Below are 22,417 nucleotides of genomic sequence, written 5' to 3' on the forward strand. Positions count from 1 at the left end.
ACATTTTATATATGCAGTATCTTAAAATTTGCCTTACTTTTACATCACTTTTTCTTCGTTTGTGCTACTATAGGATGTTCTTGTAAAAACTTTTCCTTCAACAATGCAGTTGCAGTCTATATACTTATAAAAGCATCAGTGATTCGGGTATGGTACGTCTGAGCTGGAGAAAAGTCTAAGTGTTGCTGTACCATAACTTCACAGGACTCCTCTGGGTCAAGTCAGAACTTTTAGTTCTCAGAGATGGGAGTTGTAGCATCAGTGTTATCCTCTAGACAACCTTGATAAAACAAACTGCAAGTGCTCTGCAAGCGTGCTGCCGTTCTCACACAAGTCTTTTGTTTCATGCTGCTGTCTTTAATCAGTCGTACAATGTGAAGACTGATCATTAGTGCAGACTTTGACTTAATTACTCTGCTGTCCAGGATGGTTTGATTTTCAGCATTTTGAGAAGATAAGAGCTTCCCTTGGTTCAATGTCGTGAGAGAAATGTGCGTATTAAGGAAGTTATTGCTTCCATTGAGACATCACAGCATTTTCAGGACAATAATGTTATTGAGAAAAAATATTTGTGTTGGAGCTAATAAAATTGTGCTCGAGTCAATTACGTACAGTGGATTTCTCACTCTGATCAGAATTCAGCAAAGCTGCATCCTGTAATCACTGTTACTCTACTTCTGTGCAAACCAGTTGATGGATGGGAGTAGGAATTCTCTGAAGAGCTTTTTTTTTTTTTATTGTATCGTCTTGGTGAGTCTTTTGTATTAACTGTTTAGGTAAGAAGCAACGTATTCATCCAGACAAGATCAAGCTCCTGGCAATAGCTATTAAGTATCTAATGAATTTAATTAAAATACATGCATTATTAACATTTCCACCTGTGATATTGCGCAAGCGACAATTTTCAGGTACTTGGAATGAGTAATGGCGCTGGCTTTTCAGTTGCTTTTGACATCATCCCTTTTATATAACTTTGCACATTCACAGCTGTAGAGCTGGTGTCTGGACAGAGCTGACGAGCAGCTGACTAATGTTTTCAGATGTTGTACTTCTGTTTAATCAGTGACAGGGAAGATGCTGCTGCATGCAGCAGCTGCCCACTTCAGTTTTTGTGGCATTATTAGTATGTTAGTTTTAATAGCAGCTGAAAGAAGCGTAAAGCTCACAGGCCAAGAAATGTTGTTAAGCAGTCATGTGGTCATGAAAAGCTTGCTGCAATTAGATCATCGTCATGAGATGAGATTGAACGTTCAGGCAAATTGCCATCCCCAGGCAGAGACTGATTCAAGTAGTGGTGCTCTGCAAGGAAGCAGCATTTTCATGAATAAGTGTTCAGATTTTTGCAGGCCAGCAAATAGAGGAAAATACTGGCTCCAACATTTTCGTAGTCTCTAGAGAAATATTGGTGATCAGAAAGTAAGGAATTTGTTGCTAGCTTATAGAATGTAATGTGGTTTAATGGTGAGAGAAGGTTATAAAAAAACCTAGTGTGGTATCTTGAGTATCTTCATAATGGTTGTGCTGGAAACCTGGGTGGTATTCTTGGCTCTGTCAAGACTTTCTGACTAAGCTTAGAAAGCTCTGTTAGCTTAGAAAACAGGTAAGGAAGGTAATAGCTCCTGGATACCTTTTTGGTACTTTGGTACATCTTGTCCATGTATCTTCTTAGTCAACAAGACCACCTATCAGAAAACGTGTCTGAATGCGTTACATGTATTTGTTAGTCCTCAGTTCTTCTGGTGTGTTCCTTGAAAGAAAGACAAAGTCATTGTAATACCACTGTAGATAATTTAGTTGTTGTTATGAAGAAGAAATTAGAGTTCTACTATTTCTTCGTAGACACAAGAGGTATTGATAAAAATTCTATTTCATGTTCAGAATCTAATAAGAAATCTTCACAAAACATTTGTGTAGTGCTTTGATGTGATCATACCTTGATTTTACAGATGTGGGAATTTGAGGATTGTAGAGTTTCTGTTCACTGGACAAAAATTCCGTAATATGTTTATTGGGTTACTGAATACACTTTTCTCAGCATCATGGCTGAGTCTGGCAGGGCCCTCTGGAGGCCAGCTGCTCCAACCCCTGCCCAAGCAGGGTCATCCAGAGCAGGCTGCCCAGGCCCACGTCCAGGCGGCTTCTGAAGGTCTCCAAGGAGGAGACCCCACAGCCTTTGTGGGCAGCCTTCTCAAATGACTTGAATCATTCATGTCGGTGTTGATTGCAATCAAAATACCAACGTTTGCGCAGAGGTGAACGTGTAAGCCTCCTTGTCTGGAACAGATGTGTAGCCTAAAACCGACGAGAGGATGTTTTTGGCAGTGTGCCAGTAAACATATTTTGTTTTCTGAGAATTTGGAATGAGCAACTATTGGCTTTTAATACTGTTATTTAGATGTTGTTCATTTCGTTTTAGTCTTTTGGCGTAAATGGAATATGCATTTGTACAGTTATTCAAAAGATCTTTTCCATTTGTGAAGCAGTAACCTAACACTTCTTACTTTTTATAGGTCTGTTTTGAATAATTAATATAGTAACTTTTATTAAAGCTAATAATATGATAATGTTAAAGCCAGTTAATCAAACAATTATACAACTATTATACAACTTTCAATATATTTGAAATCCTGGGGCTAAAAGCTCTTGTGGTTGTCTTGATCATGGATTACGTATTTCAGCAAAATGTGATAACCAGTGAATATATGAAGAAAAGGATATCATTGTGCTCTTCTTAATGAACTAACAATTTAATACAAAAAATTCAGCAGCCCATTTGTTTAGAATAAAAGGATACATGTAAATGAGGCCAATGCTGAAACTGTTTTTAAGCAGTGCTGACAGTTTCTCTATTGTATCCATTAATTAATTTCCCAGCATCGAGGTTCTCTGGGAATGAACTGCAAAAATAATTAAAATGATGCATGAGGTAAATAGTTTAGAAATTGAAAAGGTGAAATAGGGAATTAATTTAGTAAATATTAGTCACACCGCTGATTTGTGCTCGTTTGCCTTGTAAAAGCAAGTTACAGAGTTGGTGTGATCTGGTGGTGATTCACATCATCTTCTGATGTTCTCCTTGCAGATGGGCAAGTTGCTGTAAGTGGTGCCTTCAAATTAGTAGTCTGCTTAAAGCAGGTTAACATTTGTGTAAAAATGGTTTGTGTTAAAGCAAAGTTCTTCAGAATTAACTCAGTTGCAGCATGGTTTTACTAATGATCTGGATTTACCATGTGCTTTGTTAAGGTGAAGCATATCTTTAAGGAGAATTCTGTGAATAAAAGCAACATTGGTTCCAGTGTGACACAGCTTTTGTGTTTTTTGTTTTTTTTCCATCCCATTTTTGGCCAACTAATTGGTGTCAAGTCACAACTTGAGAGAGAATTTGAATATTTCATTTCAAATTAAGTTAATGATTTCAGATATAATGAGTGTGGTTTTAATTAGCAGGAAACTTCAAAACAAATTTCTTTCCAGCTGGACAATTATGTCTGAATACTTGAAGGCCAGCTTTAAGCCTAGCTTAAAATATGAGAAGACTTAAGGTTTTAGTATCACAAATGTGCATGCCATTGAAAATATTTTGTGTGTAAATTTTCACTCAAATCTGTCTTAAAACTCATTAAAAAAAAAAAAAAAGCTTTTCTTTAAGTTCATCTCTGCTGGGGGGCTACTAATCTATTACTTTTGCTTTTATCCTCAGTCCCTACTTCCATGACTTCTCTCACACATTGAGAGAAGCTCTTTGATTTTAAGTTATGGTGGTGGGCATCTGAGTAAATTAAGGATGCAAAATGAATTTCCTGGGAAATAGCTACAGGGTTAGATTTTTCTGGAATAAAGGGCATAGTGATGCTCAGTGTTAATTACTTAGGGATTCTCTGCTTTAGAGATTACATGGTGCCATGACTTGGCAAAACAATTAGGTACCATATTAATGGCTTTAACCAAAATACTTTAATACTGTTAACTCAAGTGAACAAAAGAACATATAGCTGTAAGTAATCAACCACTTTCTAAAACCTAAACAATATAAATTATCCACTGTTGTTGATGAGGGCTTGTAATGTTATGTGGTTGTTATTTGTTAATGCACTGACACCATCGTAGAGTAGATTCATTAGTTCTTGCTGCTGGTTATGCTCTTCTCATCTCCAAACAAATTAGGAGGTTTTGATCTTAAATATTTGCGTGGAAGAAAAAAAAAAAAACAACTTTCAAAAAAAAAATTATTATTATTTTGTTTTTTCCTACTAGAGGACCCAAAATTAAGAATAGTAGCTTGGGGTTTCATGTATCACCCTTGCATTGCAAGTTGTTAGTTAAGATTGCAATGATTGACTATCATGGCAGAATTTATGCTCACATTGCCACGTCTCTGTTCTTGCTAAGTTCTGCCTACCCCTAGCTAGTAGTTAAAATGGAAGCTTCTTGCCTTATGCTTTGTTAAAATTCAAAGCAGCCAGGTATATGTAATATTTTTTCAATAAGTACAAAGAACAACTAGTGGTCATTCTTCGCGGCAGCTGAGAAAGGGCTTAATAACATGGCAAATTACAGAAAAGAAATCAACATGCTTTCTTGCAGGTAACTGTGTATAATTCTTCCTTCTGTGCATATGTAGGTTCTTTTCAAAGAAGCCTGGGAAATAAGTGTTCCAAAATTAATTGTTCTCCTTGCATAGAGTTCAGTGTTACCTTTATATCAAAGGCATTTTCCAAGAAAACTACCTTGTTCCCTCTTCTTTTATAAATTTAGCAAGAAAGAATAGAAGAGCATTGTACAAAAAGCTCCGTTCCTTTGCTAAAATCTAGCACTTTTCCTGTATGTGGAGCTAATAAACTGCCACCCACGAGAAGAAAAATAACTGTAAAAGAAAGACACGTTTCAGTATTGGATGTGAAGGTACCTCCGTGAGTGAGAATCCACTTGACATCCTGCCCATTCACGATGAATTCTTTAAATGAACCAAATGTGGAACACTGATTTTTATTTTTTTTTTCCTCCCACGGTTTAATTCTGGAAAAGCTAGGACAAAAAGTCAAATACGCACTTGAGGTTACTTATTTTTTATTCTATTCGAACTGAACGTATTAGCAAGTGAAGAGGATTTAACCTCTGTTCTCAAAGTACAAGCTACTGTGGAACGTTATATTAGATGCTTCTTAAAATAATGGTTAATGAGAGACTGAATAAATCAAGTAAATAGTTATCAATAGCACTCATTTGTATTTGATATTGATTACTAGTCTTACCATAAATTTTGCATGCTATATAGAACATTCTTACAAGGCAAAATATCGATCCAGAAAAAGTCCAGCAGTAGTATGTGTTCCTTGTAACTGGGATTTAACAGCACAAGTTTTCTTTGGGGGCCTGTTGCCAAGCTGTTAACCAGATCAGAGAGGCCAGCTACTAAATTTTTATGAAAACTGCTCTAGCATTCAGCATACATCAGCCAAATCTCATATAACATGGTAAGATAATTTTTTGAACATTCCTAGCAGAAATAGGAAATGTGAACACAGTTCTTGCAAGGATTTGAAAAAACAAACAAACAAAACCAGTTGTTCTGTAAGGGTCTTATTGGGAGGAGTAAGGGTTGAGGCAATAACTTTTGCATTGTGTTTTTGCTGGCTTGCTGTCTTGACCTGAAAATGTTAGTTTCCATTACAGATTTTAAAGGTCTGTGAATTCTGTTTAGATCAGATTTGATTTTAATGGAAACATAAAACAGACTCGTAAATTTTCATATTAATTGATGAGTGCTTGAATTAGGAACATTGCTTTTAGGTCCTAACTATAAGTAAAGTAGTGTTTTTAAAAGATATATCTCCAAGTTTGTTGCTGTGTTTATCGTTAGATTAGATTAATTTTAGACAAGGGCTGTTGGCCACTTGTTTCTTTTAGATTCATCCCTTTGGGAATAGGGTGGGATAAAAGCAATATTAGAAGACAATCGAAAATGTGCTAACTCAATAAAAATAAATCTTTTTAATGGGTATATTTACAACACTGCTGTGGAATTAAAGGGAATTTCCTTGTCTGGGTAATAACTGAAAGCTAGAAAACATGGTATGAGTAAGTAGGCAGGTCTCAAAATTAAGGAAAATAACATGTAATATTTTACAGTTTTTGATGAGGCTTTAGCTTTTTCGATTAAAGTGGTTAGAAAAGGGATACAGGAGTGAGACGACAAAGTTTAATGACAACACTGAGCCATTCGGAGTAATAAAGTTTGGCAGCAAGGAGTTGTAGGACTTCATGTTTTTAAAAACAGCCAGGCAGTACATACATAGCGTGTGAAATTCCATGTGAACAAATATAAACTGATATCGTGCATGTGAATCCTAACTTTACCTGTACAGCTATGCACTTCAAGATAGCGTTCAACACTCAATGCAAGAGGAAAATACCAGCTCAACAATAGTGAAGAAAGAAAGAAAAAAAAAAAAGCTCTAAATTATTGGAAAAGGAAGGAAGAACAAGATATCATTATGCAGTTGTATGATTATTTTCAGTTACAAAAAGTGTTGGACAGATAAGTGATGACATCCATTAACAGCTATTAAATGCAAATATTCTACCACTTGTATAAGGACATCTCTGAGCATGAAATCATTAGAAGATGGAAGAGTATTCTGGGAAGGTTCTGCTTTGTGCTTGTACTCTTACACCGTTTCCTAGTCATCTGCTGTTGGTCATTCCTGGTGGCAGGATAGCTACCCAGGTGGACCTTTGTGTGGTGTGCTGGTGCTGTGTTGCTTCTCAGACTGGAGTTTCAGTTTTGACAGTATATTGAGTCTGTGCCTTGGAAGCTGGAGCTCTCAGCCAGAGATGGAAGAGGTGAATCTTGGAGGATCAGCCAACACATTCCACTTTCAGTGATGATCCTGCACTGGCTTTCTCTTTTTCTGCCTTAAATCTAAAGAAAATATTGGATATTTTGGGAAAAATGACTTTAGCCTCTTTACATCTAAGCTGTTTGCTTTTTGTAGCACAGTAAATACTATGAGTTGCATAAAGTTGCTATATTCAACTGTAATCATAAAATGCTTGGAAGTCCTTAACTCTGAACCATTGTGTGAGTGTTAAATGTGGTATTTTAATACTTAGCCCTGGCACGGTTTCCTAGCTTTAATCATTCCTGGTACTTAAAAAAATGATCATGTATTATATTTACTCTCAACAAACGTACAAACCCTTCCTAAACACTGAAATATCAAGGGTATGGGAGGCAAGATAGACTATTCATTGACCAGACAGTAATCAATCTAATAATCCAAAAAAATTTGCGTTCTTTCACTGATTGTCTAAATAAGGAAATTTGGGGAGTGCAGTATGAAGAATGCCTCTCATTTCAGCTGTAGAGGAGATCCAGCATTTGCAGGGCAATGAGATATTCGTGATGTTAACAATCTAACTGATTTTTATTGATAATGACAGATGGTGCTTAGATAATGTGCCCTGAGTTGTCTGTGATACGTTCAAAATAAGTCTTCTGGAGAGTTGTACATCTGTCTTGAGATCTTTTGCTAAAATATTTAAATCAAGGTCATTGTTTACATTTGATTTTAAATAGCTTCTAGCATGTAGTCTGCATTTATGTACATTTAGAGATCAAACTGTTTGCAACTTCAAAAGCTACAAATGGAAAAGTATAATAGGTAGCAGGTGTTAGAAAAGGCAATTATGCATTAGCTGTTTTACTCAATTTCCAAAACTGTCTAAAACTATCCATTGGATACTTCGTTGCCGAGACTTATCTCTGAAACATGATGAGTTTTTAAATCTATAGGGGGATATGCATTTTTTCTCTAATGAATTGCATATTTGAACCTATTTGGTTTCATTTAAAAGCACTGAAGAAAATTGTATTGGGGGAAAAAAAGGTTGAAGAGAAAAATTTAAAGAAAAAGTACAGGTTTTTATGTAATTCCAGATATTTTTCTGCAGTGCCTCAGAAACACTTTCAATTTTCATTATGCAGTTTTTGGGTTGTTTGCTGTTAATTTTTTAAAGCCACTTATCTTGACTTTCTCTGGAAGAATTCTCTTTGTTATGTTACAGTAGACTGAATTTTTGGGCTCAGAATCAGAATCCTAGATTGTCAGAAAAATTTGGCTACCTATGTAATTTCTTTTTTGTGAGTCTGTATAACAGAAAGCAAGACTAATAATTTTGTCAACAGCTACTGTAAACTTACTTTGAAGGTATCATTTTAATCTCCGAGTAGATATCTTTAATCCTCCCTTCTTCCCTGCATGTTTCAAGAACCCGTATGTTGTTGGAAGAGTGGAGAGAAGAAAGCAGGCTAAGTGTATATATTAACACCAAAGCAACTTCCTTTCCGTTCCCTCATTTTTTGCTCATGTGACGTGATTGAGGAAATACAAACCTTTATTTCCTTCTGCTAGGATAACAAATAATCCAATACATAAAATATCCCAATTAATAATTAATACTTTAAATGATTTTTTCCTGCCTACAGTCTATTCAGTCTCCTACTGCATCTGCAAAAATGGTTTTTCTCTTTCTTTATTTATCCTCAGCAGTATTCTGTATTTTTTCTGTATCTGTCCAGCAGTCTCAATCTACCTTTATTTGCCTCCATCCCATAACCATCTTTTTCTTTCTTCTCTCCTTTTGTGTTTGATGACAAATGGCTGGTGCCATGCTCTTCAGGTAGCCATTCTTTAAAGGAGAAATTTTTATAATGGATCGTTATTTAGGTTATAAAAGATTATTGTCAAAGACTGATTTTTAAAAAAGATACAGCATGTTCTTCAAATTTATTTACAGAATAAAGTAGGAAGAGGGTTGTTTTCTTTGAATTGGTTTTCTGCATTTTTAGAGTTGTGTTTAAATATTTAAATATTGCCATAATAATATCTGATACTATAAGTAGTAGCACCACTTTTCTTTCAAGTATGTCTTTTTGAGATACAGTTTATGCTTTTACAGATGTTAACTTTCCATCCCAAGGGAAATGCCAAATCTAAAGTAAAAGATGTAGATTTTTCAGAAGGATGGTAGTGAGTACATGATTCTCTAAAACTCTACTTTTAATATGGTAAATTGGACTTTACTTTGAATTTTCTGATTAAGATAAACCCTAGAGAGTTCTAGTCAAAATTACCATATGCTTTGTGTCCTGGGATTTTACATTGTGTTAATTTATTGTGTTATTCAAGTACATCTTTTTCCTAGAATAGGAAAAATATCACAGGAATCTTCTTCCTTTTCTGGTTCCGAAATTAAGTATTTTCAGTTCAAACTGCACTTTTAAACTTAAAACTGCCCTGAAAATAATTGGCATTATCCCTTTTCTTAATTCTTACCGATTTGGACAGGATGATCTATAGTTTTGGTAGCTGCTACCATGATGTTTAGTGTACTACCCTCTGTAGGACACTAAAATAACTGCACTTCTGTTAGTCAGGGGTGGAGAAAAAGGAAAGGAAGGAGGAGAGAATATTTTTCTTTCTCCATTTGTGACTGCATTAAGATTACTTCATTGTACTGTTACAGATATTACGTGGAATATTTTAAGTATTGTGTGCTTCTAGGTTAAATGGAAATAAATTTTATATTACTGCGTTATGTTTTGCATAAGTGTTTCAGTTCACTTACTTTACTTGAGCAGAACACTGTATTTTTCTAAAAAGTAAATTGCAATTCCGAAATGACCAGTAGAGAATATATAAAAAATGCTATAATTTTATAAGATATAAGAATAAATCTTTAAAATATTTAGATATTACTGTTTAAATATCCCTATATTTGTCAGAATCTGAGCTTAATTTCATAATTACTATTTTTAAATGCTATTTTAATGAGACTTTACATAGCATTAGTTCCCAATCATCACATTGATAATTAAACATAAGTAAATTAGTTTTTTTTTTTCAGTTCTTAGTGGAAATGAATATAAAATGTAAGATAAATGTGGTAATACAAGAAAACTTGCTCAGTTAAATCTTTTAAAGTAGCACCATAAATTTACCTGAACTCTTAGGTATAATTAAGAGATCTTAATTTCGGGGAGGAGAGAGGGCTGGCTATAAAGTAACTGCATCTGCTGACTTGAACTAGAACAGAAAGCTGCAGATCAGAATAGATATATGACTTGTTAATGTTTTGTGTTACAAGGAGTAAATTTTTTTCCTTTAGTAAAAACATTTATTTCAGTCAAAATACAGACCAAGTTTTAGTTTTAGAAACTATAGACCATAGTTTTAAAATACTCTAGTAGTTTGCTACAGTAGAATTCATAATGGGAAAACAATTTCAAATGGAGGTCCCATACTACTGATAATGGAGATGAAGCATACATTCATGCCACGATATAGATAGTATGGTATTTCAGGACAGATCCAAGGTACTGAATAACATCAGAAATGGGATAAACACATCTGTAAAAAATGAATGTAAGTATTAGAAGTAGATTCATAACTCTCCTTAATTCTGGTTACAGATAATACCTACATACAGATATACCTAGGTTTATCACAGATGAAATGCAAACGTGCTTCTGATAGGAAAAGAAAGAGATTTAGCTGACAATTGTGTAGCACTAGTTGTGATAGTAGTGAACGTCATAAAAATACACTAAGGTTGGATTAAGGTCGTATGTTATCTTAATCAAAAGCATCATTTGTGTATTGAAATAATGTTTTTTTTTTAATTGTTTTTATTTTTTGCAGTCTGAACCAGAGGGTTTTTCTCACTTCCACTTGTATGTCTGTGCTGCCTTCCTTGTCAGGTGGAGGAAGGAGATCCTGGAAGAGAAAGACTTTCAGGTAAGTAAAGAGTTCTGTAATACAAAAATCTGGGGATATTTTTTAAGCACAGGTCAGAATTTATGAAATTCAGGTTCCTAACATTACATGGAGATAAATTTACAACAAAACAGTAGCAGTTGTAACAGGACTGATAGTGTCTGACTGTTAGAGTTCTTCCAAAACTTAAACCTGAAGTGGTGGGCTAGAAACAGTAGATGTTTATTCCTTGTTCATTCTGGGAGAAAAAAATGCTGTTTAAACTGAGACGGATATAGAGGAAATGATTTTTGGAGATGCTGTGATAAGTAAAGCATGGGTATTTCAAAAAGAAAATTTCTGAAAAGCTAACTAGTTTTGTTTTTAAAACCTTAAATGCATCACTGGAGTTAAGAGTTCTCATCTCTATAACAATCCAGAATACTCTAACAAGTTTATGTTCCTTTTTTTTTTCAAAAAAAGCTAGGCAAACAGCCTTCTAAGATAAGGAGCCCATTTTTCAGGGGTAAATAAAAGGGCTATAGTTATATTTATTTCAGGTCTTACATTTCAAAGCCTTACTTTTGTCCAGCAGAGAGCATGTCTGGTAGTTGTTTGGAATCAGATTTGAATAGTGTAAATAGGCAAATAATTTGCGTACCAATGTAGAAGTTCAGTTAGTTTTGTGAACTGGTGACAGTTGCCTTTCATAGAATTTTTTTATATTAAGTTTTACTCTCTGATGCACATGCAGTGCCTAAAAGGCATTAAAGGCCTGTTTACAGGCTGGCTGTAAACAAGCCATGCTGCAAAGCCTACACCATTTCCTGCCCCAGGGAAATGGTCTGTTACCAGCTTATTTTCTCTACAGCTGACTGAACTCTCATGCCCTGTACAAATGAACCATTGTGTGAATCTGTGTATCATTTCAATCTATTTTATCTTTCTTCGTAAAATGATTTATTCAGAGCATTTTAACTGTCGTTGCCTATCTTTGCAATAAATAAACCCCTAAGGGCACAACATAACTACTTTAATTTATACTACCTGCTAGTGCTGTCAGATTTTCTCAATTTATGGTATTTTGTCAAAAATAACTTCAGTGTTGGTAGCCATACCGTTCAACTATAATTGTTCACTGCTAATACTTCTTATTAATTTGTTTTCCATTGATTTCCTGCATCAAAGTTCCTAACATTTTTCTCCTCCCTACCAAATAAGTTACAACTATGTTTAAAGTGCATAATGATCTCAAGGTGAAGTACTGTGAAGATTTGCTTTGTTTTCCTATGTATGTTCAGATTTGTTCATTTATGTAATAATTACAGGTATGTCTTCATGGTTTAATTTCTTTATAGGCTATGTAAACTTGATTATGAAGTACATAAATCAGGAAGACAGTGGAACGCATTTATCAGACTGCCTTAGGTTGCTTACCACATAGAAAAGCAATTAGTAATTTTGAGGTTCTGTAGGCCTGTGGTAGTTTTATCACTATCCTATATTATCACTAAAAAGCTTCATCTTCTTTATCGTGTGACATCAACTTTTAAAATGTTTAAATTAAATTGCTATCAGTTCTCCAAATGATACTTCTCTTCCCTCAGGCAAGAATAAATCCACTGTTCTTCCACTTCGTTAGCAACAGCTGTATTGTAAACCACTGCCTATTCTACAAATACCTAGTTCAAGTAATAGTAGGGGGTTTAAACCACACTGGCAAATTGGAAAGTTTGGTATATGCTGTTGGACTTCTGTGATTGCATTGAATTCACATCACTGAGAAGTCCTAGTTATAGCACGTTTTGCACTGAAATTTTGTGGTCTGTAAATTATATTGTGAATCATCAGTACAAGCATCCAGTCATTTCTCTTGCACATACTGTGTGTTTTATGTGTTTTCCTGCATATGATATAACTGAGGCAAGGCTACTAATTGTCAGTCAGAGGGCCTGGTTCTTTAGTGCTAGCTGTGAAAACTCACACTTTACTTGTACATATAAGTTTGACCTAGAAGGAAAAAGCACAGGAATTTTAAGTCAGAATAATTTCCCCAGAACACCGGGTATGTTGGTATGCCAGATGAGACAATGAGCAGGTCTTAGATTAAAGACCCATATTAAATGATTTGATTATGCAATACTTTTTCTTATTGTTTGATGAAATATATTATCAGTAATGTTACAGGCAGAATGAGGACAGAAAATAATCGTTGCTCTTAAGATACTCATTTCCATTCTTTTAAATCTGTCTTGCTGCAACCTAAGCAATCAGTAAAAGTATGCTATGTTGATTCTTCCTCATAGGAACCAATTAATTAATGCTTATATAGTAAATGCTCAGCTGTGCATAATAATAGTTCCTTATTACAGACAGCAATTGTATGTGTGTGGTTTTCTTTTTTTTTTTTTTGGTTTGTTTGTTTGTTATTGTTATGTAGTAGAGAATGAAATTTTGCAGTGAAAGGAGTTAGGCTCGCTGGACTAATAACATGAAGTGATACAACCTGAAAACTTCTACTTGGTATATGGTTTACGTCTGTACAACAAATCATTATTATAACAAAGGAAATAAGTTTTTTTGAAGGGAGTAGGTAGAGGAAGAAATAAATGGTGCAGTTCAGGCCTCCAAATATTCAAATGATTATGCATATATTATATATATGTATATAAGGTTTGTATATAAGTATATATAAATAATGAATATATAAACTTGTAACAGAAGCATATAAATTTGTGTAGATGCTAGTCTCATATTTTTAGTATTTGAAAGAACAGAATAGTGCAAGATGATAATCAAGTAAGTCATGATAGAAATTGTGTTCATTTTAATCTACTAAAGCTATTATGAGAACAAGTTACTGTTCTCACTTCTGTCTAGCTGGTTAAGTATAAGATATCAAAGTAGAACTAATTTGAAACATGAGATTTTCAGGTTAACATATTTTTTAGCAACAGACAGGTGAGGAAAATGTGATACTTTTTTGCGTAAACGTAGAACAATTTACAACAGAGCCTACATTTGTAGAAGTTGTCCTACATCTCTGCCATGGGAAAAATGGAACCTGTTGACTTTCCATGGATTATTCCGTGCTACTTGTCCATGTCTTTATAAATTGTTCTTGTCTGACTGCTGTAAAATGTAGTGCAATAGGGAATGAAGGACGACTATTTCAAATTCAGTATCCCAAGTGAAGGTGTTTGATTTTAGGAATCTGGTGTTGATGGGGGAAGTGTTGAAACTTTTCATTTTGCTAGGAGTTTATAGTTGCTTAGATTCTGTCCTGTCCAATAAAGGTATACACAACCGTTCTATAAGCCTTTGATTCCAAGTTTAAATTTTACTACATAAAGCAATGAGTTATGCAATTCAGTGCTATGGAATAAGAGCAAAAATTATTACACACAATTATGAAATTTCCCAATGTCAATTTTTAATAGCAGTGAAACTATACCAATATGTTTTCTGATAGATATATTAAATATTTTCTGCTGGTCTTTAATACAAAGGTTAGTAGTGTTGACAAGACTGATGGTGGTTTAGTTAGAACTTTTTATTCTCTCATGGTTCTCACTTCTAGACTAGAGTGTCTGCTAGTAGACTAGCAGAGTCTGCTTCACCTACATAGGATGCTACACAAATCCACTTGCAGCTAGGTAGTTTGAGTAGCTGTGTAGCTCTAATTGTACTTTAGATTAGCAGGTTTTGCTTCACATATTCTCTGTTCACACAACAGAGAATACAATAGGTAGACAGTAAATGGAAAACCTTTTAATGCTGGCCTAGGTTTGCATTTTTACACCAATGCAATATTCAGTAGGATCAAACAGCAAGGTATGAAGGTCATTCTTGGTTTATGGTATTTGTGCTGGAGGTATAAATGTTCTATATTAAGTCATTGGTCTAGCACTAGTATCAGATTTAAAAAAAAAATCTAGTATGTTTAATATAAATAAAAATGCAGTGTTTTTAAATTTGGTAAAGTATGGCTTGCAACATGAATGCAAAATGTGAAATTAATTTAATTTCTACTATCTAAGCTTAAGCAATTAAAAATACATAATGAAAACCTTTCTATTGCTCAGCATGTCTTAGACTTTGACTTGCTGTTATTCATTTTCCTAACTACAGCAGTAATTCCAAAATTCTCCCGAATTAATGGGAGAAATCTGAATGGTTAATATTGTTAGGTTATAAATTATTCAAACATGTTTTGAGCATATATAGAATTTAAACATTATTAGATTCAACAGCCATATTTTCTATTAATGTTGCATACAGGATATTTGAAGGATTTGTAAGAAAACAAGACAGTAGGGACCAGGTTCAGTTATGAAACTAAATATAAGCTAATTGTAATGTTGGACTGATACCGATCTAACTGTTGGATATTAGAGATTTAGTTAAAATTTCCAGTTTAAGTAAGCTGTCGTTTTGTTGACATTGCTGATCTATAAAAATGTGTTCAGCATGTTGTTGTAAGCAATCTGTCTTGCAAATTTTTTTTTCTTCATGATGCTAAGATACTGGCTTTTCTATCTAGCAGACATTTTCACCTGTGCTGTCATTAACCCACATCTTTATTACTACGATGTCCTTTTCTTTGGCTTTGACAAATGCATTTTTGCTTCATTTATATTCATGCGGACTGCAAAGAAGCTGTAAAGATCATTTTTCAGTCCATCATTTTTCCTTGCTGTTCACCTTCTTTAACTTCCTTTCCTTTATGGCACCAAGGAAAAGTAGGGGCTTTCTATTTCAAGGCCGTTAATGGACTAATACTAACACCTTTCATGTCATCTCATGGTCTGTACTGAGATGCCGACTGCCACTTTATCAGCCAGTGATGACAGCCGCCTCATCACGTGCTTCTGAGTTCTCAGGAAGGTATTTGTGCTGTCTCCCATGTTAACCACGTTAGCTAAATGGAGCACTTAATGCAGATCTTGTTACTTTTCTCGAAATCCTTATGTAAGTTCTGTTTTTCTGTGATGGCCAGAACAGATTTGCCAGGTAGGCTATAAGGCTGTTAATAGCACTTACAGTCACATTCGCTAGTTTTTTGTTGCTTCTTTTCTATGAATTTTCTGTCTCTTGATCCATTCTTGAGTAATGAAATCTTCCAGGTAGTGACTGTCCTTTCTTCTGATTTATATAATCTTTAAAATAACGATTCTTTAATCTGAGTAAATGCTAGTGAGCAGTCTCATTGACCTCGTGAGAAAAATGAATGTGTGCACAATTGTCTATTTCAGTAAAATGCTGAAAAATGCTCTTGACTTTTTCAATTGTTTTCTTGTAGTGAAGTATTACAAGCTAATGTTAGCTCAAATGGTGAAAGATGAACCACCGTCTTCCTACCTCATATGACCAATAAGATTTTAAAGAAATCCAGTTTATTATTATTATTACTTATGAAAAAGTTTATGCTTTCCAAAGTTGTGATCAGATTTATTCTTAAATTGAATCTTAGTTTTTGCATATGTTTAAGATGGATGCCCATGTCAGAGATTAGTGAAGTATTTCACGGTGCCTGTGTTTGAATGAAAGACATACAGGGTGTCTTCAGCTTACTGATGCAGTAAGCCCTCTCAGCCTCTTCAGTTTGTTAAATCTTTCTTTCTCTGTTCAATGGGCTTTTAATTAGAATCAGCACAGGGTGAGGAGGTTCGCTGCTACCTACCACTCTCTCAGTCTCGGCTCACTGTTGAATGTTTTCCCCCTTCTCACATAGGAGTAGAGAAAGCCCAAGTTAATGTCTTCTCATTTGTTTTAAGAATACTAATATTAAATCACATTTAGCACATGAGCTTGCTCTTTTACTGTTTTTTTTTCTTTTTTTTTTTTTTCTTAGAGTGGTCAGCATTTTTGGAGTGTGAAGGCAACTGGCCATGTGTGTAATCTGTTTTCTGCCTAGTAGATTCCAAAATTTCTGAAGCTTCATGTTATTCCCTGAAATAGAGGAATAACAGTTCAGGAAGAAATTCTTTACTCAGAGGATGTTGAGGCACTGAACCAGGTTGCCCAGGGAAACTGTGACTGCCCCATCCCTGGGGGTGTCCAAGGCCAGGCTGGATGGGGCTTTGGGCAACCTGCTCTGGTGGGAGGTGTCCCTGCCCATGGCAGGGGGTTGGAACTGGGTGGTCTTTAAGGTCACTTCCAACCCAAACCATGCTGTGATTCTGTGAATGCTCTGTTTTTAGAATGAGCAGACCCTTGACAGCTGAAAGTTACTGGCTTGTATTACTTCAGTCTTAATTTTAAAATTAAAGAAAAAAATAGATTGCGTTTCTTGCAGAGGAATTGACACCTGTATTTTAAGTAGTATTAATATTCAAAATAAAGCTGAAATAATCAAGACTGTTTAAAAATTTTGAGCTATTGAAAATATGTTCCTTTCCTATAAACTTTTTCTGAGAACATATAGGTGATGAGTCTGTTGTCTCCTTAGTTTGTTCTTGGTCTTGCCTGCCAGTTTTCTTCTTCACTATATTGCGTATTTTATATAAAATCACAAAGGAGTCTGTAGCTTTCATATGTCAGCATTTGGACTGCTAAATTTATTCAGGGTATATTTTTTATTGCACTTTTTATGTGAACAAGCATTTCTAATAAAGGAGATTCTTACATGTGAGCTAAAATCCCTTGAAAAAGAAAATTAGAAAGAAACACAAATCTGATTCTGCACACTTGTCAGAGGTGTGTATTTGCTACAGCTACACGAGTTACATAATGTAACTTTGCACCTTAAAATGAGATTAGAAGTTAGTTACAGAAGAGACTGAATAACAAGATGCCTGGAAGGCAAATTGCAGTCTTTGAATAATATCTGCCTAGTGTTAGGATGTTTTTTTTCTTCATGCGTTCTCTAATGTCAAATGACCAAGTAGTTTTATTTCATGATCCTTTACGAAAGATAATTTGTGCAATTTTATATTGCTGCCTGCATGAGTAACAGGTTTTAGTTTAAAAAGTTTAATATGAATATCTTTTCTGGTGATTATATTATTATTATTCTATAGAAACACGTAAGATATCAGAACTATGATTTTATACCATCTATTCCTGCTCAACTACTGTATTACGGTTTTCTCTGGTCTTTTTTGATCTTCTTCTATTTTATGATACAAATTTTTAAACAGTTACTTTCTCTGAATTATCCTGTATAGAAATACAGGTCTTCCCACTTCATATGATATGAGCCATAGCTAATAAAAATATTTTGAAGTTAGCTTCTTGTGTGTATTATGCTAGAAATTTAGTTCCCATTGCTACTGCAGTAGAAAGTTTCTCAATTAAAAAAAAAAAAAAAGTTTCTTCTTAGTATCATAAAAATTGACCAATACATAATGGATATTGAAGAAAAGATCGGAGAGGGATGAAATATGGTTGGTAACAAAAGTCGTTAATTGCAAATAGTCTGTGCTGCTGAAAAGTTAATGTCTCCACCATGAGTATTCTGATTTTTGTTTTTCATATAATCACAGCAAGAACAGTTATCAGTGGCTGGAATACAATTTGGACAGTAGCAAATACAGAGCTATATAGCACATGGTAGAGTAATGAAGCCCACAGATCCCACCTTTTGTTAGTGCTTGTTGATAATAACTCTTCTAGCTTGATAAGCTCATCTTTATCTTAGGGATTTTTTTACCAGAACCTTTTCTGGCTGTTGTTCATTCATAAACAAGTATGTGCCGTTCCCTGTTTGATTCCCTGTATCCAGCAGCTCCTTACCCTTCTACCTGTCTCCTACTTTGAAGACAGACTTTTCTTTGGGAAGCTTTACAGCTTTGTCTTTACAGCTTGGATACAACTTTTACCTTACAGCCATTTGTCAGAAGAAAACCATTTTAATCCTCTTTCAACATGATTAATGTGTATACTTTTATAGTTATTCTGTAAGAGCTCTTTTAGCATTTGTTCAGAAAAATTCATAAAGTCATGAGATACAGTTTGGAAAGGATCTCAGGACGTGTCAAGTCCAACTTGCAGCTCAAAGCAGCATCAGCTGTGAGTTTAGTCCAGGCTTTATTCATTTGGGTCCTTAAAACCTCCAGACTGCGCAACCTGAATACTTCCTCCTAGGTTTTGCAGTATCACAAAGACGAACATTAGGACAAATGTCTTAATGGTTTGGTGCCAGTGGTGGCACTGGGTTTGAGTCAAACTTAGATGGAGTGAAATGCTGAGCAGAAATCCCTATGGTAAACTAAGATCTGATGGGATCTGTCTTAATGCTTTTAGAGCAGCCCAGCATTCTGAACAGAGTTGTTTTTGGAACAGAGGAGTGTTTACCCCTCTCCTTTGTAAGCTACAAGATAAGATGGTTTTGTAGTCCTGGATCCTGTGCCCTCCTTTAGCTCCCCCTCTGTGCATGGAAGCTAACTGGGCCTTTTCTGTGACTGTCTCCAAAGCTGGGAAGAGGTAAAGACTGTGGGCATGGAAATACTTCTAATCTTAAGGAGCCTGACTTCTAATATTGCTGTGGTTTTATTCCCTGCTGTGAGCACTTTTGGAAGATATTCAGTATATCATCACGTATCACAAGAAGCTGGAAGCTCTGCAGTTTTAGACTTGGAATGCTGTAGCTAGCAACCTGGAGTTGAGTATCGGTAGGAGATGGCTGGGAGTTAGCAGTGTTACATCATTTACATTCAGGGCAGCCAACTTGCAATAATTAATTACTGACATTATTTATTACTGTGTATGCAAAGAGCTTAATCAGCTAGGAGCATGGTAAAAATTGTATCTAAATGCACTCTTGTAAGGGGACCAAACGCCAGGCACCTTTTGGTCCCGACTTCAGCCATCACAGTCCCATTTTAGGTGCTCTGTTAAGAAGCCCACTCAACTTAAAAGCTTGTGCATATTTTGATTGTCATAAAATATCTTGACTTAATCTCCACACTCGAGCATATTTTAAATCAAATGCAGGAGACATTTTATCATACAGTCTTAGAAATACAACTTCAGTCCCATATAAATTATTATTGCAAAATTTAATATTTATTTTAAATATAAGGGATAGACTATATAATCCTTCTTTTACTTTCAGGAAACTAGTGTTGCTTGTATCAAGTTGGTCAAGTTGGCTGGTCACAAGTGGTGTCCCCCAGGGCTCGGTACTGGGGCCGGTCCTCTTTAATATCTTTATCGATGATCTGGATGAGGGCGTCCAGTGCACCCTCAGTAAGTTTGCAGATGACACCAAGCTAAGTGCGTGTGTCGATCTGCTCGAGGGCAGGAAGGCTCTGCAGGAGGATCTGGATAGGCTGGAGCGATGGGCTGAGATCAACTGTATGAAGTTCAACAAGGCCAAGTGCTGGGTCCTGCACCTGGGGCGCAACAACCCCAAGCAGAGTTACAGGCTGGGAGATGAGTGGTTGGAAAGCTGCCTGGCCGAGAAGGACCTGGGAGTATTGGTTGATAGTCGGCTGAATATGAGCCAGCAGTGTGCTCAGGTGGCCAAGAAGGCCAACAGCATCCTGGCCTGTATAAGAAGCAGTGTGGCCAGCAGGTCTAGGGAAGTGATTGTGCCCCTGTATTCGGCTCTGGTGAGGCCGCACCTCGAGTACTGTGTTCAGTTTTGGGCCCCTCGCTACAGGAAGGACATGGACGTGCTCGAGCGAGTCCAGAGAAGGGCGACCAAGCTGGTGAGGGGTCTGGAGAACAAGTCTTATGAGGAGCGGCTGAGGGAGCTGGGATTGTTCAGCCTGGAGAAGAGGAGGCTCAGGGGAGACCTTATCGCTCTCTACAGTTACCTTAAAGGAGGCTGTAGTGAGGTGGGGATTGGTCTGTTCTCCCATGTGCCTGGTGACAGGACGAGGGGGAATGGGCGAAAGTTGCGACAGGGGAGTTTTAGGTTGGATGTTAGGAAGTACTTCTTTACCGAAAGGGTTATTAAGCATTGGAACGGGCTGCCCAGGGAGGTGGTGGAGTCACCATCCCTGGAGGTCTTTAAAAGACGTTTAGATGTAGAGCTTAGCGATATGGTTTAGTGGAGTGCTTAGTGTTAGGTCGGAGGTTGGACTCGATGATCTTGAGGTCTCTTCCAACCTAGAAATCTGTGTCTGTGTCTGTGTCTGTGTCTGTATCGTACCAGGAGGAGGACTTGTCCTTTGTCTAGCAACTAGCTGGAAATTTGACCAGTTTATATAGTACACTAAAAATGGTTTAAGAAGCATGAAAAAAGGAAATAAAACTCTTAACACTACCCTTTCTTATCTCTGAGGCTTCAGTGTGGCTTTCTGTGATTTTTTTTCTTTTGATGAGGCTGTAGGCATATTTTTCCTATTATATTTATAGTTTGTCCTGAAAAGCTTGACTGTATATGCAAAGCTGACAATACAAATCTGCAAAAAAATCACTTCTGATTTGTATTTCATTCAACTAGCAATGTGTATTTTTACACTTAAATTCATCTCTTGTTCTTTCTTCTGCTTGAGTTGAACACTGAATTCTCGAGCCAAGAGTTCGTGGTAATAATGTGTTAGTCATCTGACTTTTTAGAACTGATACGTAACTTATCTCCAGTAAGATGTTTTGTATTCTGTATCTGAATATGAAATCTGCACATCTGTTTCTTTTGCCTTCTCTCCACCTAGTTACCTTCCCAGAAGTCATAGTTACTGTTTAATTTTTTTTCAGAGGGTGTAAATAGTAAAATTACAAGTTATAGTGCAATTATATTGAACTGCTGGTAGCTTAAATATATATATTTGCTGCTGAAACAGAGAAGTTACTCTGTGCTATGAACTAGTCTAATAATACCAGATAAATCACAGGGGTCAGTGGAAACTCAGCCTTGATCTCTCCAAAGCAATTGAGCAAAAATAGAGGAAGTCCTTGGGAAGCAGATTTAACTGCCTGCTGCTGCCACGACTTGCCTTAGGAGATCTGTCTAGTTTTTAACAGACCCATCTTCCACTCTAGAGTGTTTATTTCTTTTTTTTCATTTATAATGAAGTAGGATTGCTGAAACAGAAAGTTTTCAGAATCACTGTAGAAGGAGATTAGTTCTACAAAACTGGCATACTACATCAGTAGGACTTCTTGGGAATGCAGCATGAAAAACAGAAAGGTGAAACGCTGATGAGAAGCAGGATAAGGGTTTCTTCAGGTTTTTATATTGATATAAGTAAAATACATACACTTTTCTTAATTTTTGTCATCTTTTATAAGTACTCTTTGAGTGCTCTAATTTAGTGACTTTGTTCTCATTTTTACCCTAGACTATTTTAAGCATATTTTCAAGGCATATAGCTTTTAACAAGTCAGTTATTACTCAGGAGTTTGACAAATCTGAAAATCAAGGTGCAGGAACAAGTAACAAGTGTCTTCTTCCCTGGCACATTAGTTGAGAACATCTAAAAGGGAACAAGGTGCACTGCTGTAAAAGCTGCAGGGGCTGCTTCTACAGTAAATGTGTAAGAGGTAAGAATATAGAGAATTGTTTTCCAGTGACATCCAGCTGCCTCTTCTTGCAAATAGCTTGGGAGTACGTGTGAAAAGCAAGAATCTTAAGAAATCTTATGTCACTCGTCAGAGCAATTTAGAGACATATTTTGACACCATTATTTATAGACATATTTTGACACCATTATTTTTCTTAATTAGCATTTTTTATTGCTAATAGATTGTTTAAAATAGTGTATAAC

At 35.8% G+C, this 22,417-nt stretch overlaps 1 protein-coding gene across 2 annotated transcripts in view; it reads left to right on the top strand.

Moving 5' to 3' along the window:
• The window catches only part of TBC1D22A (TBC1 domain family member 22A), a 175,410-nt gene that overhangs the window by 121,219 nt on the left and 31,774 nt on the right, over positions 1-22,417 (top strand). For both annotated transcript variants that reach the window (XM_040549067.1, XM_040549060.1), the window contains exon 12: positions 10,704-10,799. In XM_040549067.1, coding sequence (XP_040405001.1) covers positions 10,704-10,799 — 96 coding nt within the window. The remainder of the gene's footprint in view (positions 1-10,703; positions 10,800-22,417) is intronic.

This window comes from Cygnus olor, chromosome 1, assembly GCF_009769625.2.
Source record: "Cygnus olor isolate bCygOlo1 chromosome 1, bCygOlo1.pri.v2, whole genome shotgun sequence".
NCBI classification, from domain to species: domain Eukaryota; kingdom Metazoa; phylum Chordata; class Aves; order Anseriformes; family Anatidae; genus Cygnus; species Cygnus olor.